This window comes from Brassica oleracea, chromosome C4 (assembly GCF_000695525.1).
Source record: "Brassica oleracea var. oleracea cultivar TO1000 chromosome C4, BOL, whole genome shotgun sequence".
NCBI classification, from domain to species: Eukaryota; Viridiplantae; Streptophyta; class Magnoliopsida; order Brassicales; family Brassicaceae; genus Brassica; species Brassica oleracea.
This window is the reverse complement of record NC_027751.1, coordinates 41,551,429-41,566,920: the sequence shown is the minus strand read 5'-3', so window position 1 is coordinate 41,566,920 and position 15,492 is coordinate 41,551,429. Positions and strand designations below refer to the sequence as shown.

The following is a 15,492-nucleotide window of genomic DNA, read 5'->3' as shown; positions in this document are numbered from 1 at the left end:
CGCTATTTCATCCATTCACATAGACATGGCCATTGTTGCGTGATACTCTCTCTACCTCAGTGGAAAGAATATGACCATATCATTTGTTTCATTGTATTATGTGATATTAGTCTTAAAAAGTTACTGTGTACAGTCATTCAACCTCTAACGTCTAAAACGTTATATGATAAATTTAGATTTTTATTTAAGCAGTTAAGTTACAAACTATAACAATATATTTTAATCAAATAAATAATATGATTGACAAATGATAAAATTCACATTATTTAATTTCTATGAAATAATATATTATTTATTTAAATAATAATGTATTTTAATATTTAAAATAATAAATTAATGATTACTTTATTTCACATTGATAATATAATTTTTATAAATAATAAATTATTTATTATTTTAATATTGTAATATTTTAAACGGTTTACAAGTAAATTATTATGGTTCTGGAAGGTTTAGCACCATTCAACTAGCTCCTACACTTTATGAAACAGTGAATATAGGAAAACTACCAAATAAATTTATATAAACAGTTGAGGGATTTGTCGTGTTAATTAATAGACATGCAATCCAATAAACCTTACAATATAAACATATTACGAAAAACAGATCATAGTAGGAACATATGACCTTGACACCCTTTTAAATGAGTTATTCTCAGGTGAACCTCTAAGTTGACCAGTCAATAGGATTTCATTATTTCAAATTCAATATCTTTTAAAAAAAAAATATTATCAAGTAATATTATATTTTTAAAAATAAAAAGTAAAAAAAAAAATAGCAGTTACAAAAAAAAAATTAAAAAAATATTTTTAACATCGTCAGCAAAACACTAAACCCTAAATCATAATCCCTAAACCCTAAACCTTTGGGTAAACTTAAACGCTTAGGTAAACCTAAACCCTTGGGTAAACCCTAAACTTTTGGGTAAACTCTAAATCCTGGGGTAAACCCTAAATCTTTGGATAAATCCTAAACTCTAAATAAAAACACTAAACCCTAAAACTATAAACCCTAAATCCTAAACCCTAAACCCTCGAGTGTTTTAGTGTTTAGTGATTTTGATTTAGAGTTTAAGATTTATCCTAGAGTTTAGGGTTTACCCAAGGGTTTATGGTTTAGAATTTAGGGTTTAGAGATTAGGATTTAGGGTTTAATGTTTTGCTGACGACGTTAAAAATATTTTTTTTTTGTAATTACTACTATTTTTTATTTATTTATTTTTACTTTTTAATTTTTAAAAAATAATATAATTTGACAATATTTTGTTTCCGTTTTTAAAAAATATCGAATATGAAATAACACAATCCTATTGGTCGGTGAACAAGAATAAGTCCTTTTAAATCATCCACACTCATAACACGGGAGTGATCACATTCACCTAGCTGAGATAATTGTATAAAAATGTGAGATAAGCAAATCCCAAACGATAATTTTGCTGGGGATCAAAGAACAAGAGGCTTCTTTTCAATAAAAAAAAAGAAGAAAGAACAAGAGGCTTGTTGTGGAGGCAAGTTTGTGATTTTGTCTTTTTCAAAAAAAATAAGTTTGTGATTTTGTTCGATGAAAATATAAAGCTGGGTTTCAATGAGTAAGAGTGTTCACAATATCAAATATTCAAATGCATGAATCCCTTGCGAAAATAAATTTGTTTCTCAACCATGTGTTACTTTGAAGTTTTCCCTGCATTTTATGTGAAAACTTGTAAATTAATCTGAAAAACTACTAAATCAATTTTTCAAGCATTCAAATGTAGGTAAATAATTAATTAGCCGCAAGTAAGAAATTATCAGCATCTATGAAAATATTAGCTGCGTATCATCTCTGAGTAAGTGAACAAAGCGTAGCCTATATATAGAACTATACATAAACCAGTTTTTTTTTTCAAAAACGCTGTAAGTTTAGAAATAAGCAGCATTAAATCAAGAGAAAAGAACTAAACTATACAAAACCAACTATTTTTACAAGAATCAAGAGAAAAGAAATGAGACGAGGGTGTCTATCTTTGTTTTCTATCTTCGTTTGGGTTTTTATAACTTGGAATCATATTTAACTTCTTCAGTTACCCTGTTTATTTGGCATGTATTGGCATTTGGTTTGTGGAGTCAACCATTATAAGTTAAAACGCTTTATTAAGTCTTTAGTCCACTTAATCATAAAGTGGTGGTCTAGTGGTAGTGGTAGGCGAACTTTAGGATTGCTAATCTACGTGGATTTGAAGGCACTCTACTACACAAAGCCACGCAGATATGAGTGTATCTTGCGGCTCATTTGAATACCAGAATGAGAATTCATCCGTGGACAACATCACTCTTTTTGAGATTAGTCTGAGCCTCTCTATGAGTCTGGAATATCCAATTTTTAAAAAAAAAATCTTTAGTCCACTTTGAAATCAACGTTAGGGACTGTTGGTTTGATCGTGTCTTTTATTCCGTGTGGATCTAAATTTGCTTCTTACTCTCATGTACCTTCCATTTTAGTCTCTATGTCTTATTAGACCAGAATTTATGGGACAAAATTTCCTTCACAGCAAACTTGTCTTTTTTTTTTTGAACACAAAGCAAACTTCTTTATTAAATCATCTTTTAATTATCTTCCTGATGCAATACAAAGAAACACTCTTAATCATTAAAATGTGATGTGTCGTTAGAAAAAAAGTTGTATATGAAGTCATCTTGTAAACATCTTCCAAATGCAATACAATAATACAATAAACACTCTTACTCATTGAAATGTGATGCGTGTAAGAATTTTTTTTTAACATTTCAAACCGTGCACATTCTTTAATTACACTGCATATATGTGAAGCCCCAAGTGTGCAGTGGAATCTATAATTTATTCTTATCATCTCCTGCCTTTTCGGAAGTGTCTTGTATGGATCCACTTATTTTCTGTACACCGCAAATTCTTAATGCAACGCTTAACTTAATAGATTAAATAAAATGTCTGTCTCTAGGTATTTATTGAAAATCCTAATGATTATAAGAAGAAAAGGATAAAGAGTGAAAATAAAAAAGTTGGCTACTCGAAATTAAGAGGAGGCCATAGAGGATGATTGGTGTTAAACAAGCTCAGGCGCCACCAAATAAACTCATATAAATAAGCATTAAGTTGATTTTAAAGGCTGTCGTGCATCTATCACCGTTGATTTTTAATCAAAAGAAATTAAGTACAAAGTAGAATTTCATAATTCAATACTAGTGTGTGTATTCTGGAATATGTTTGACCACTTTTTAAATAAAAATATGTGTGTAGTTCAGATTGGATTATGATATTGTTATTTGAATTTGTATTGTGAAATTATTTATTCAATAACCATAAAAATGTGGTTGAAGATGCCTTGGTTTAAACCGTTTAATTAGGCTCAAATCGATCGATGATAACATTTAGATATCAAAATTGTTGCAACTAAAAGGTAAGTTTGTTTTCTTCTCTTTGGATAGTTATGTGTTCTTTGCTAGTTATAATAAAACAACTCAGACATAATCTTGATCAAGTATATGTGATCTTTGTTTTCAGCAAGGAAGACACATAGTTACTATATGTATTTGTGACTTGAGATTGTATATATAGTTAGTTTCTGTTGTCACCGGAATATATAGTTAGTTAAAAATGTATAAATGAAGAAATACACGATATGGACACTTTTGCTATTGACATAATTATGTCTCTTTTTTAACCCGCCGACATAATTATGTCTAATATTAGTTAAGACTACTATACTATTGCTAAATATTGAACAAAAGAGTAGTACTAACATGATGCTAGTTGATAATCCCGCTGGTTGTTGCAGCCTGCGAAATACTTATAGCTGCTAGTGAGGAACCTTTTAATCACTATTCGAATCTCACTCACCATCTGAATCACTTTATGTCTATCTTATGTTTATTTATTATTGAAATTTAACACTTTTTGGTCCAATATAACGTGAGACCAAGTTAAAAATCCCAGGATATTTGTTTTCTTTTTGTAAGGTTAGCTTTTTGAAATTAAATAAATATGTTATGATAGCATTAAATAATTATTCTTTTTTCAAAATAGCGCACACAAAAAAAAACATTCATTAAAAGGTTGAAAGTGTTATAAATTAAGCATTGAAATGATCATCCACTTCTTTACCAAACTCAAGCACTATGATCATCCACTCCTTTACCAACTCAAGTACTATGATCATCTACTCATCAAACACTATGATCACCCACTCATTTACCAAATTAAGCACCATCTTTGTTATTTTATGTATTGTTGTTCACTATAAATACCATCACTCATCTCACTCTTTTGTACACCATAAACAAGAACAAGAGTTTATAATCAAAGAACCATTACATCTTCTTCTTCTTCCTTATAAACTTTTGAGAGGCCAACTCAGAAGATGCATTATGAATACCCTACTAGCAAGGACTAAGAATGATCTACACTAAAACGTCCTAGCTCTAACCTAATCACCCTTAATCTCCCTAACCCATGAATTCAAAAGGTGATTAATCACTAATCTCCACGATTCCTCTTAAACCCATATTGGATTTCAGATTAATCATGTAGAAAAATACAGATAATCGATATGAATACAACAGGATTGCAATAACAAAAATGATCAATTGAATCAAAGAGATGAACTTTCCAAGAGGTTTTTGGTGGTTTTCTTAAGATCAAAAGATTATCTGCCTCCAATGGCTTACAAAAGGTACTTAAACATAGGTTTAGCAAGTGTAAAACGTGCATAACAAATGACCAAAAAGGCCCTTGATTAATCATAAGTTCGACCAAATAATTGAAGCACAGTGACCTCGGCACGTCGCTCCGGGAGGTCGCTCCCAGCTTGTTGTTCGTGTCTCATCGACACAAACCCGAGCGACCTCGGGGTGTCGTTGTGGTGACCTCGCTCTGGAGCTGGAGCGACTTCGTGTCGTCGCTCTAGGAGATCGCTCTGGGTTTATTTTTGCACTCCAAACGATGAAATGGCGAGCGACCTCGTGAGGTCGCTCTGGTAAGGTCGGTCTGAGAGGTAGGGCACATCGAATTCATGGTGTCGCTCTGGTAGGGTCGCTCCCATGCACTGCTCGTCCAATGATCACCTTTATCACCTCTTTTGAGCTCCAAATGCACCCAAATGTCTCCAAGAACTTCATGTGGTACTCCAATACCTAATAAAGACTCATGTATGCAAAATGCAACCTAAACATGGCTAAATCCTAGTCTATATGATCAAAATGCACATGGGTGAATGAATAACACAATAGAAATATGCAAGATAACAGTCGTCGCCACTAGCGTCTAGGTGTTGGCTGGATGGTCCGAGGTTGCCACCATTGATGGTTTGTCTGAGGTCGTCGCTACTAGTGTCGAGGTATTGGCTATATGCGAGGTTGCCACCATTGATGGTTCACCCGAGGTTTTCGCCACTAGCGTCGAGGTGTTGGCTAGATGGTCCGAGATTGTCATTGCAGCTAGTTGTGCGCTTGTCATTCCAGGACGGTTGGTGGTTGCAGAAATCAGGGCGTCTGGTTGCGCTATGGGTTCTGTGACTGCCGAGCTGTCTTGAGGTGAAGAAGAATCTCCTACCCCACGGTGGGCGCCAATTGTTGTTTTCATATCTGGTCGATGATGTAATATTTATAAATGATGTAAAGGGGTGGATATTTTGGTATTAATAATCAAGAATAAACAAGCTCGTTCAATTACAAGAACTAAAGATGCTATTGCTCGTCTAAACAGTTCGTCTAAACAAGTATCTTTCTATTTTATGGTCTGAGGTCGTCTGGGCCAAGCTCGCCTAGTGGTCGAGGTCGTCCAAGACTTTGTCTGTGATGAAGAGGCAATGCTTCCTTGTCTGTACTTTCTGTACGTTTCTGACTGTCCTTTCAATGAGTCAGACGTCTTCTATTTATAGTGACGTACGTTTTGTTTTCTAGCGAAATCATCGTTGTTTAACGGGTCGGGTCTGATTTTGGGCTTAGCTCTTAATGGGCCTGTGCTAAGCTCATCTCCAACACTTACCAAACAACTTCCATTCTCAACAAACATTTTATTCACCAAAGTCAAAATCCATTCGCATCAAGCCAATAAATTTTCACTAGTTCTCCCCATCATTGGTATAGAATCAGAAACCAATCATTTTCATCTAAGAATGTTGGATGTTGCTCCGCCACAGAGCTTCAAATGAAGATGTGTTTTCAAATGAGGTTGGAAATATATGTTGGATATAAATCTCTATTGACACTTAAGAATCCAGAGCCATCCCCGAAAACTATAAGTAAGGCTATACATGAATTCTAAAAGTGAGTTAGTACTTCCAACATAAGGGGGAGAAAATAAACAGCTGGAAAAGAAAATAAGTTGAAATGAATTATCATTGATCCTCGGGCTAAACACAATGTGAAATAGAAGTCCAAAAGATAATTCATTTCAAAACTTACTAAAGCAGTTGTCAGACACGACCTATATAACTATAGTGATCAAGTCACATATACCAGCTGTAAATGCTCCAATAAGAATAAATGTTCTACAAGAACAATATCAAACTGCTAGTCACGCCTGCAGGGTGGTAGACAGATTGGTTCCAAAGATAAATCCTCGTAAATGAAAAAGGAGCATATATTGATAATGGTCAAAACGAGGCAATATAGTTTTGTATGATCTCCAGAAGAGAAATTAAACATGACTGACGAAAATTCAGGTACCTGAGACAAATGAAGAGATCTCAATAAGTTATGTCATGTATGAAACAAAATGGAACCGATAAGAAAATTGACGTCGATGATATTATACATGCAAAGTAGCAGTTGATATAATAAATGAGAAAGAGGATCATGAAAGAAAGTCTATTGAAAAGTGTACACAAAGAAATGATTGGCCAAATCAGAAAGATGCAATAGACAAAGATATAAACTTCTTGTGAAATAGAGAAGTATTTGGACCAGTAGTCCATACACTAAAAGGTGTAAAACAAGTGAGATGTAAATGAACCGTTGCACACAAAGAAGGATCAATATGAAATTGATTGTGAAGAGACATAATTTCATATGGTAGATGCAACTAGTTTCAAGTTCCTTATAGTCTGGTAATAAAGGAAGAACTTGAATGAAACAATCCACTTGAAAAATGTTAATCCCTGAAAGTATAATCCATGAAGGATTGATGATATCAAAATCATGTTCCCGGGAACTCTGCATATTCGATCGAATTGAAACAAACTATTTTATGGGATATATGAAATATTATAAGGTTAACAAATGTATCCATTTGTATTTATCAAGAGATTATAAATCAATTGAATCATGATTTGAATATAATCAAAACTCCTGAAGAGTTATAGAAAAATTATATTTTGGAAGAAAACTCTTGACAATCCTATATTGTTTTTATGTATTCTAAACTGGAGATCTAAAACTGAGATGTTATCATAAAGATCCTTAAAGTATTTTATTTAAGACGCTCGTATATGTTTGGTCCTGAAATATCATACGTAAGAGTGTTATTTAAGAAAATTATTAATCTTTTTCATTACTGAAAGATGTAATTTCATATGAAAAGAAAGAAAATCATAATAGTAACTTCTATAGTTACAAATGAATAATTCGTATGTACGAGACGAATTTCTATACGATTATATGTAAGAAATTTGGTTTGAAATCCAAATAGACCAATAAACTATTGTCTAAGTCAAAAGATAATTATGGACAAGAAGTCTAAATACCCTAGATATCCTAATAGAAATGAATAGAGTTTATTCTCTTAAGCTTAATTCTCTGAAGAGAGTTGATTGGAATGCATATCCTGAAGATATTGTTTCCAGGGAAAGAAATATGATAGTAAGTGTGGTTGTACTCTTTTTCCTTATCATGGTTTTTTTTTTCCCATTGGGTTTTTCCATGACAAGGTTTTAACGAGGCAACAAAGAACATACAAAATGTAGACACCCAAAGAGAATGTTACAATTTGAGAGATGAAAATCTATCATTGTTCTAAAGGTTCTATGACTACTCATTCGAGGGGGAGCTTACGTAGTTGTACTCTTTTTACTTTTACTACGGTTTTTCCCATTGGGTTTTCCATTACTAGGTTTTTAACGAGGCACCACGTAATACAAGATGGATGATCAAGGGGGAGTGTTATAAATTAAGCATTGAAATGATCATCCACTTCTTTACCAAACTCAAGCACTATGATCATCCACTCCTTTACCAACTCAAGTACTATGATCATCTACTCATCAAACACTATGATCACCCACTCATTTACCAAATTAAGCACCATCTTTGTTATTTTATGTATTGTTGTTCACTATAAATACCATCACTCATCTCACTCTTTTGTACACCATAAACAAGAACAAGAGTTTATAATCAAAGAACCATTACATCTTCTTCTTCTTCCTTATAATAAACTCTCTCCCTTATACTAGTGTTATTTGCTTCCTACGGGTATCAAATTCTACTCTTATTTAAATTTCTCGATACTATAAATTATAAGTTATTTCTTAACAGAAAGACATATTTTAGTGCTCGGGGTTTAGGGGTGAGGGGTTATGGTTTAGATTTTACTGGATAGGGTGAAGGGGTTAGGATCTAAAATTTAAAATTGGGTGACAAATATATATTCTATTTTCAAATAAATAATTTTTGAAAAACATTTATATTAAATGTATTATTTTCGAGGGTATGAAACATTTTTATTCTTTAAATGAATGTTATTTGTGGTTATTTTTATCAGATACTATTATTTTTTATTAACATGTGGATATTCTGAACTAATGAAAGGGTCCATACTAATTTCTAAGAGAATGTGCAACTCACAGATAAACCTTTTCTTCGAGTATTTAAATGAATCCTAATAAATATGTCAAATAAATATGTTCATATCCACGTGACCACATGACGAAGTATAGTAAATGCTTTTGAACTCAAGTTACTTAGCGAACTTCTATCATATTCTATTTTGTGATTTAAAAAAACTTGTGTTATTAAAGAAATTATCTTATATATATACCAAACATTTCAAACCCAAGTTGAGCCTTTTTATAATAAAGAAGACAAGGTCATGATTGAAATTTCATGTATTTTAGTATTTATCTATCATCAGGTTATAAGAATTCAAAACCTTTTTCGTCAATATACCCTTAATTTATGTTCATTGTATCTATATTTAATCAAAGATCGATCATATCCCAAAATTAAAAGAAATATCTTATAAGTAGACATATTGTGAAGGGGGTCATTACAGAAAGTATATTATTTTCTTTTTACTTGTAAGATTACTAAATCACCTACTAATATTTTTTCTTAAATATTATTATAAGATTTATTTAACTAACTTTCATTAAATCAGAGTGAAATTTATTCATCGGTTTGAAAGATGAGTTTGATAGTACAAACAAATCTGGTTTAGCTAAGGAATCAGCATCAATAGTTTCCAAACAGAATGCAATGCAAAAGTAGGTAAAAACATGAACATCATTTACTTAATTTGTGAATACTGTAGGATTATGTAGTGTATATTCCAAAGAAGTTACTGAAAATACCAATTTTTGTTTGTTTCACTGAAAAATGATCCAACAGAGATTTGGAATAAAAACATGAACATCAAAAAGATACATTGTACATTTGCACTTGACTAAAAACATAATGGTTGTTTCTAAGAAAAATAAAGGTGAAAGTTTATAAGAAAACATATTTTCTCATTATCATACAACGTGCATCGATCAATTCTTTTAAATTTTATAGTACGGTGTCCATAAGCACATCCTTCAGCTTGTTCTTATTAATATTTCTTTCTAAGCAGAGTTTTTAACTTAGTTCAGATTTCTTTCCAACACATAAACCGTATATTATAGATTATGGAATCTCCAAACAAAATAAAAAGAAAAGTTACGAACACATTTTTGATGTGGCTTCCTTCACATGTAAATTTATGTGTCTTTGTGTGTATATAGGTAATGTACATTTATCATTTTCAAATTTTATAAACGTCTTTTTTAATTTTACAGAAATAGATTGTCATTTTCGAGACATGGTGTTCTACAATGTGGAAATATTTTATAGGGAATGAAACCCTACATAACCATTTTAGAGATTTTGTTAACTACTACATTGAATTACTTCCTTTGTTTTATAATAAGTGTCATTTTAACCATTTTTCTTGTTAAAAAGGAGTATCACTTTACAATTTTAATACAAATTATATTTACTTTCAGCTGAAAATTAATTGAAAACTGCATTGATTTTATAAATAATTTTATTTATCTCAAATACTATTGGAATTTATCTCAAATACTATTGGTCAGAGAACTATAATTAATGACAACTTATATATATGTCCGTCACTTTCTTAATCTATGTGAAAAATGTCAAAGTGACATTTATTTAAAAACGGATAGAGTATTTTATAGGAACAAAACCATTTCATTACTACGTATAGCTCGACTTTGAAGATATAATCAAGTAACTAAACTTGGCAAATTTTTAGTTTTATAATCAACGTTTCGAGAGGAGATGAATTCGAACTCCCCCTAAAAGTTGTAAATGGTTATTATAAGAAAGGGCGTTCTCCTAGAATCACCCTAAAAGTTGATATTTCTAAGGCATTCGACTCTGTTCGGTGGGATTTCATCTTAGAAGCTTTAAAGGCCTGTCATTTCCCGGCCCTATATATTGATTGGGTTCGAACTTACATTTTGCTCTCCTTCTTTCTCAGTCAGTATAAATGGAGTCACTTCTGGTTATTTCAAGGGTAAAACTGGTCTTCGTCAGGGGGACCCCTTGTCTCCTCCTCTTTTTGTTGTGGTGATGAACGTGTTATCCAATATGTTGAATAGAGGAGCAGTTGATGGAATCTACAATTATCACCCAGATTGTGCTGAATTGTGTCTTACTCACTTGGCGTTTGCAGATGATTTACTCATTTTCTTGGAGGGCACTGAGATATCTGTTGCGGGTGTGTTCACAGTTCTATCTCAGTTGGAGAAGTTATAAGGACTTGCAGTAAACATCCACAAAACGTCAATGTTTTGCTCTGGGTTGTCTGATGCTACAGAAGCTAATATTCTCATGAGATTTCTTCTCAAGCCTGAGGTTCTTCCTGTGAGGTATTTGGGGTTTCCTCTCTGTTCTAAAAGACTCTCAGTCAAAGATTGTGATCCATTAATTTCTCAGATCAGGCGGAAATACAATGCTTCGATGAATAGACATTTGAGTTTAGCGGGAAGGCTCACTCTCATTTCATCGGCCATCCCAGGAATTATAGGCTTTTTGACATCAGCTTTTTGTATTCCTGGAAAGGTTTTGAAGATGATAAATAGCTTATCTACTTCCTTTCTTTGGCATGGCTGTCTGGATAATCCTAGAGGTGCTAATATCTCCTGGCAGGATGTTTGTCGCCCTAAAGTAGAGGGTGGTTTAGGGCTGAGAAATTCAGCTTCTTGGAATATTGACTTTGGCCTCAAGCTTATTTGGTTGCTCCACTTCAGAGCTGGATCACTATGGGTTGCATGGATGAGGAGGAAGTACCTAAGCATGTGCTCATTTTTGTCGTCTCAGCTTACGGTTCGCAACACTTCTTGGATGTTTCAAAGGCTTGTTGACTTACGCCCAATAGCTCAAACTCTGGTTTACTATGAGATTAATAATGGCGGTGAAACTTATTTCTGGTGGGATCCGTGGACTCCTTTTCGGTCCTTTGATTCAATACTTGGGTATTTCGGGTCCTATGGATCTTGGGATCTGTATTGATTCTCTTGTGAGTGATTGCTTAGTAAATAGTAGTTAGATTTTGCCTCTTCCCCGATCGGAAAGGCAACTTCAGCTTCATATATTCTTCTCCACTTTATCTCTGGGACAAGGAACTGATTAGATTCTTTGGAAATTTAATGGGGTTCAGAGAGATAAATTTATCTCTAAGGAGATTTGGAATTACAGAAGGGAGAGGAGACAACCCTCTACTTGGACGTCTTTGGTGTGGCATGCTGCATCGGTTCCTAAACAGGCCATTACTTCGTGGCTCTTCATGTTAAACCGTAATCCTACCATGGACAGACTCCTATCTTGGGGTCTTGATGTTGAAGGTACTTGCTTGCTTTGTGGCTTACTTCAAGAGTCCAGAGACCATTTGTTTTTCGAATGTGTTTACTCTGCAGAGGTTTGGAGAAAGTGCATGGTCCGCTTGGGTGTTTCTAATGCTCCAACTACTTGGCAAAGTGTTATTGACTGGTTGTCTTCCTTCCCCTGGGATAGGATTCTCAAACTGGTTATTCTACAGATATGGCAAGCATGTTTGTATGAAATTTGGAAGGAGCAAAATACCCGTTTCCATCTGGGAAGTACTGCCCCTCCTATAAAAATCTTTGAAGTTGCAACTCGTACAGCAAGGTTCAAGGCTATTGCCCTGAAGAATTCTGGGAAAACTGTAGGAAATGAGCTTTTCGCTTTTTGGTCGAGGTTTTAACTCCACTCTTTTGTTCTGAAATCACTCCATTGAAGAAATTTCAATGTGATTTCTCCCTTCGTTTCTTTTTTTTTAAATATGCAACTGTTGTATTTCTTTCTTGTGTATTTCTGTACTCTCTTTTTAATACGAAAGCACTTTAAAAAAAAAAGAAATCGAACTCCCCTGCTCAAAGATCTTAAAAGGTGACATCACCACTTGCGTTAGCAGATCCATGCAGCGGTTAAGTTATGTTTAGTTACGTTTGATTCAGTCATGACTGCAATAATATAAAATGTCTCGATTAATAGCTTAGGTTTTTTTTATTAATAGCTTAGGTTTAAAGTTGAAATGAAATATACGAGATAAATGGGGTATATTAATTCAATTTAATTGTCGTTTTAAACATGGACACACATGTTAAGAAAACATTTAATTTGGTATATTTACTAAATAAAAACATCATTACAATACATTTAAGCACATTTTCCAACCAATCAAAAAAATAAATTAAAATAAAAATCAATAGATTTTGCATTGAAATTATAAAATAACACTTATTTTGAAACGAAAATTTTATCCTACAACAACAACTAATCTGAAACGGATGGAGTATTACTTTAGCAAAAAAAGAAAACTAAATATTATTGCAATAACAAAATCACACTTTCAAGAAAACTGAATATGATGAAACAGTACATAGATATACATATCCAAATTTCATATTCAGAAAAAAACCAACAATAATAACAACAACAGCACAATCTTAATTATGTTCAATAAGGGAACAAATATTCTTTTTAAATAACACTGATTTATAATCACATAAACCATTGGAACAAAAAAAAATTCATATAAACCATGTTATTGTCCCTCTCCGTTAATTGTGTACGGAATGTCCAATACCAGGGCTATTTCCAGGTACCGTAGGCCTGAAGGTATCAACCCCGTGGCTCGGTGGTGGCTGGAGTGGCTCAGCCGATGGAAATGGCGGTACAGAGCCATCAGCGCCGATTTCCTCAGCCTTCGCAACGGTGGACTTAGCGAGGGTTCGGCCTTCAACGGAACAAAACTCTTGTTTGATAGTCAAAAGCAAGATAAATGCAAAAAGATAAACATTAATTCTGGCCATTAATAAAATATCCCAGAAAAGAATTAGAAAAATAAATTATAGTCGAAGGTGAGTATGTTTATGTGTCGACGCATGTAACCAGCTTAAGCCATTTGGTTATTTATAGAGATGAAATTTGCATATCACATGGGCGCAACACTTGAGACGTTAAATTATATATTTAGTTAAAGAGTCCGTGTGCTTTACAACTATTAAATATTACATATTAAGAATATATTTATTATTTGTAACTCTTAATTAATAGGTGTCCTTTCGTAACCAAACTAAGCACTGGTTATTGGTTGTTGTATTTTAATAGATTTAAAAATCCGAACTAAATCTAGTGTTATTGGTTCTATAATTTTCAAATCTGTATTAAAATCATGTGTTATTGGTTTAATGATTCATAAATTCTGTATCAAATCAAGTGTTATTCAATCGTACGTATTTACTAATATATTTGATTTTATAATGGATTTAAATGGATTTGTTTGGATTTTTTAGTTAAAAATACAAAGACTCAAATCCGAGGGAAAACCTTTGGATTTGCATATTTTACTTGGATTTATAAATACTATATGGATTTCTAAATCAATCAAAATATATAAACCAATATAACACCTCATAAGTTGTCCTTTCCTTTCTGTGGATATCCCCTATAGGTCTTATTTGTTGAAGTTTCATTTCTAATATCAGAAAACTAGGTTAAAATCGCGGGATGAAATTATATATACAAATAATTTTTATATATTAAAAAATATTTTATGTTCATTTACGTATTATGCACATAATTAAATTATAGTAAGCACATAAATCAAAATAATACTACTTGTTTATTGACAATATTTTTTGGTAAGTAAATCAAAACAATCATTTTATTTACTTATATAGTATATAATTAAATTTTAATGATATTAAGATAGATATATAATATATTTTAATATAAATATTTATTATTGAGACTTTCTATTCATATGATTTTATTAACATTTGTATATTTTCTGTAACAAAAAATTTTAAACCATTAATCACAAAATTTTCAATGTGAGATTTTTTCATTGTGAATTTCAAAATTAAAGTAATAATGTCTCTTTTGAACAAAAAAATAATGTTTCAATACGTTTTCAATGCAAATTTTGAAATTAACATATTTGTATATTTTTATATGGTATATAGTTTAATTTAAACGATATTAAAACAAACATATCTATATATATATATATATTTAATATAAATATCTTCTAAATGAGACTTCATATTCATACGATTTTATGATTATTGGTATCTTGTTATAACCAAAAAAAAAATTAAACCATTGATCACAAAATTTTCAATGTGGAACTTTAATTTTTTTTAATAATTTATAGTCGTTTAAAAAATTCAAAATATAACATATAAGAAAAATCTGAATTTCTTATTACATGGTTTATTTGATTGTTTAATTTCTTTTAAATAATATAATTTTTTTTAAAAAGTAGAGAGGATACAAAAATTGTTATCAAATCTTTATTATTCATAATCATTTATTATCATAAATATGTTAATCATATTAAGTAATTCCGTAGTTTTTATTTATTGAAAAAATGAAGAATATTTTTTGTATACAACTAATCAATTTGATAGTTAGTTTAATAAAAAAAAAATATAATATATGTTTAGATGGACCAATCTATTTTCTAAGGATTCTAATAATCATTCTAGTGATGACACGTGGATACGGAAAAAATGTTGTAATGCTTCTCAATTAATATATAAGAGATTTTAGATTTTGATTACATAATTTTTAAAAAATTTTAAGTACGAAGATGGATCATGAATTCAACACACCAACCGGCTGGCATCGGATGGCCACTGCATGATAAGGAAGGTAAACAAATTATTAAAGGATACTCGGGAGTGAACCCTATGGCGAGTTAATCCACTTGAGGTTCAAGCAGAAGCACTGAGAACAGCAATCATTCAAA

The 15,492-nt window shown here is 31.9% G+C and overlaps 2 protein-coding genes across 2 annotated transcripts; one reads left to right on the top strand and one right to left on the bottom strand.

Moving 5' to 3' along the window:
• Positions 1-11,000: 11,000 nt before the first annotated feature.
• Positions 11,001-12,438, top strand: LOC106338918. The gene is made up of 3 exons (XM_013777785.1): positions 11,001-11,719; positions 11,913-12,058; positions 12,131-12,438. The coding sequence occupies exons 1-3, from the start codon at positions 11,001-11,003 to the stop codon at positions 12,436-12,438; spliced, it is 1,173 nt and encodes a 390-aa protein (XP_013633239.1).
• An 859-nt stretch (positions 12,439-13,297) lies between these two features.
• On the bottom strand, positions 13,298-13,561 carry LOC106341652. The gene has a single exon (XM_013780359.1). It carries the CDS (start codon positions 13,547-13,549, stop codon positions 13,298-13,300), a length of 252 nt encoding a protein of 83 aa, XP_013635813.1. The 5' UTR covers positions 13,550-13,561.
• Positions 13,562-15,492: the final 1,931 nt, after the last annotated feature.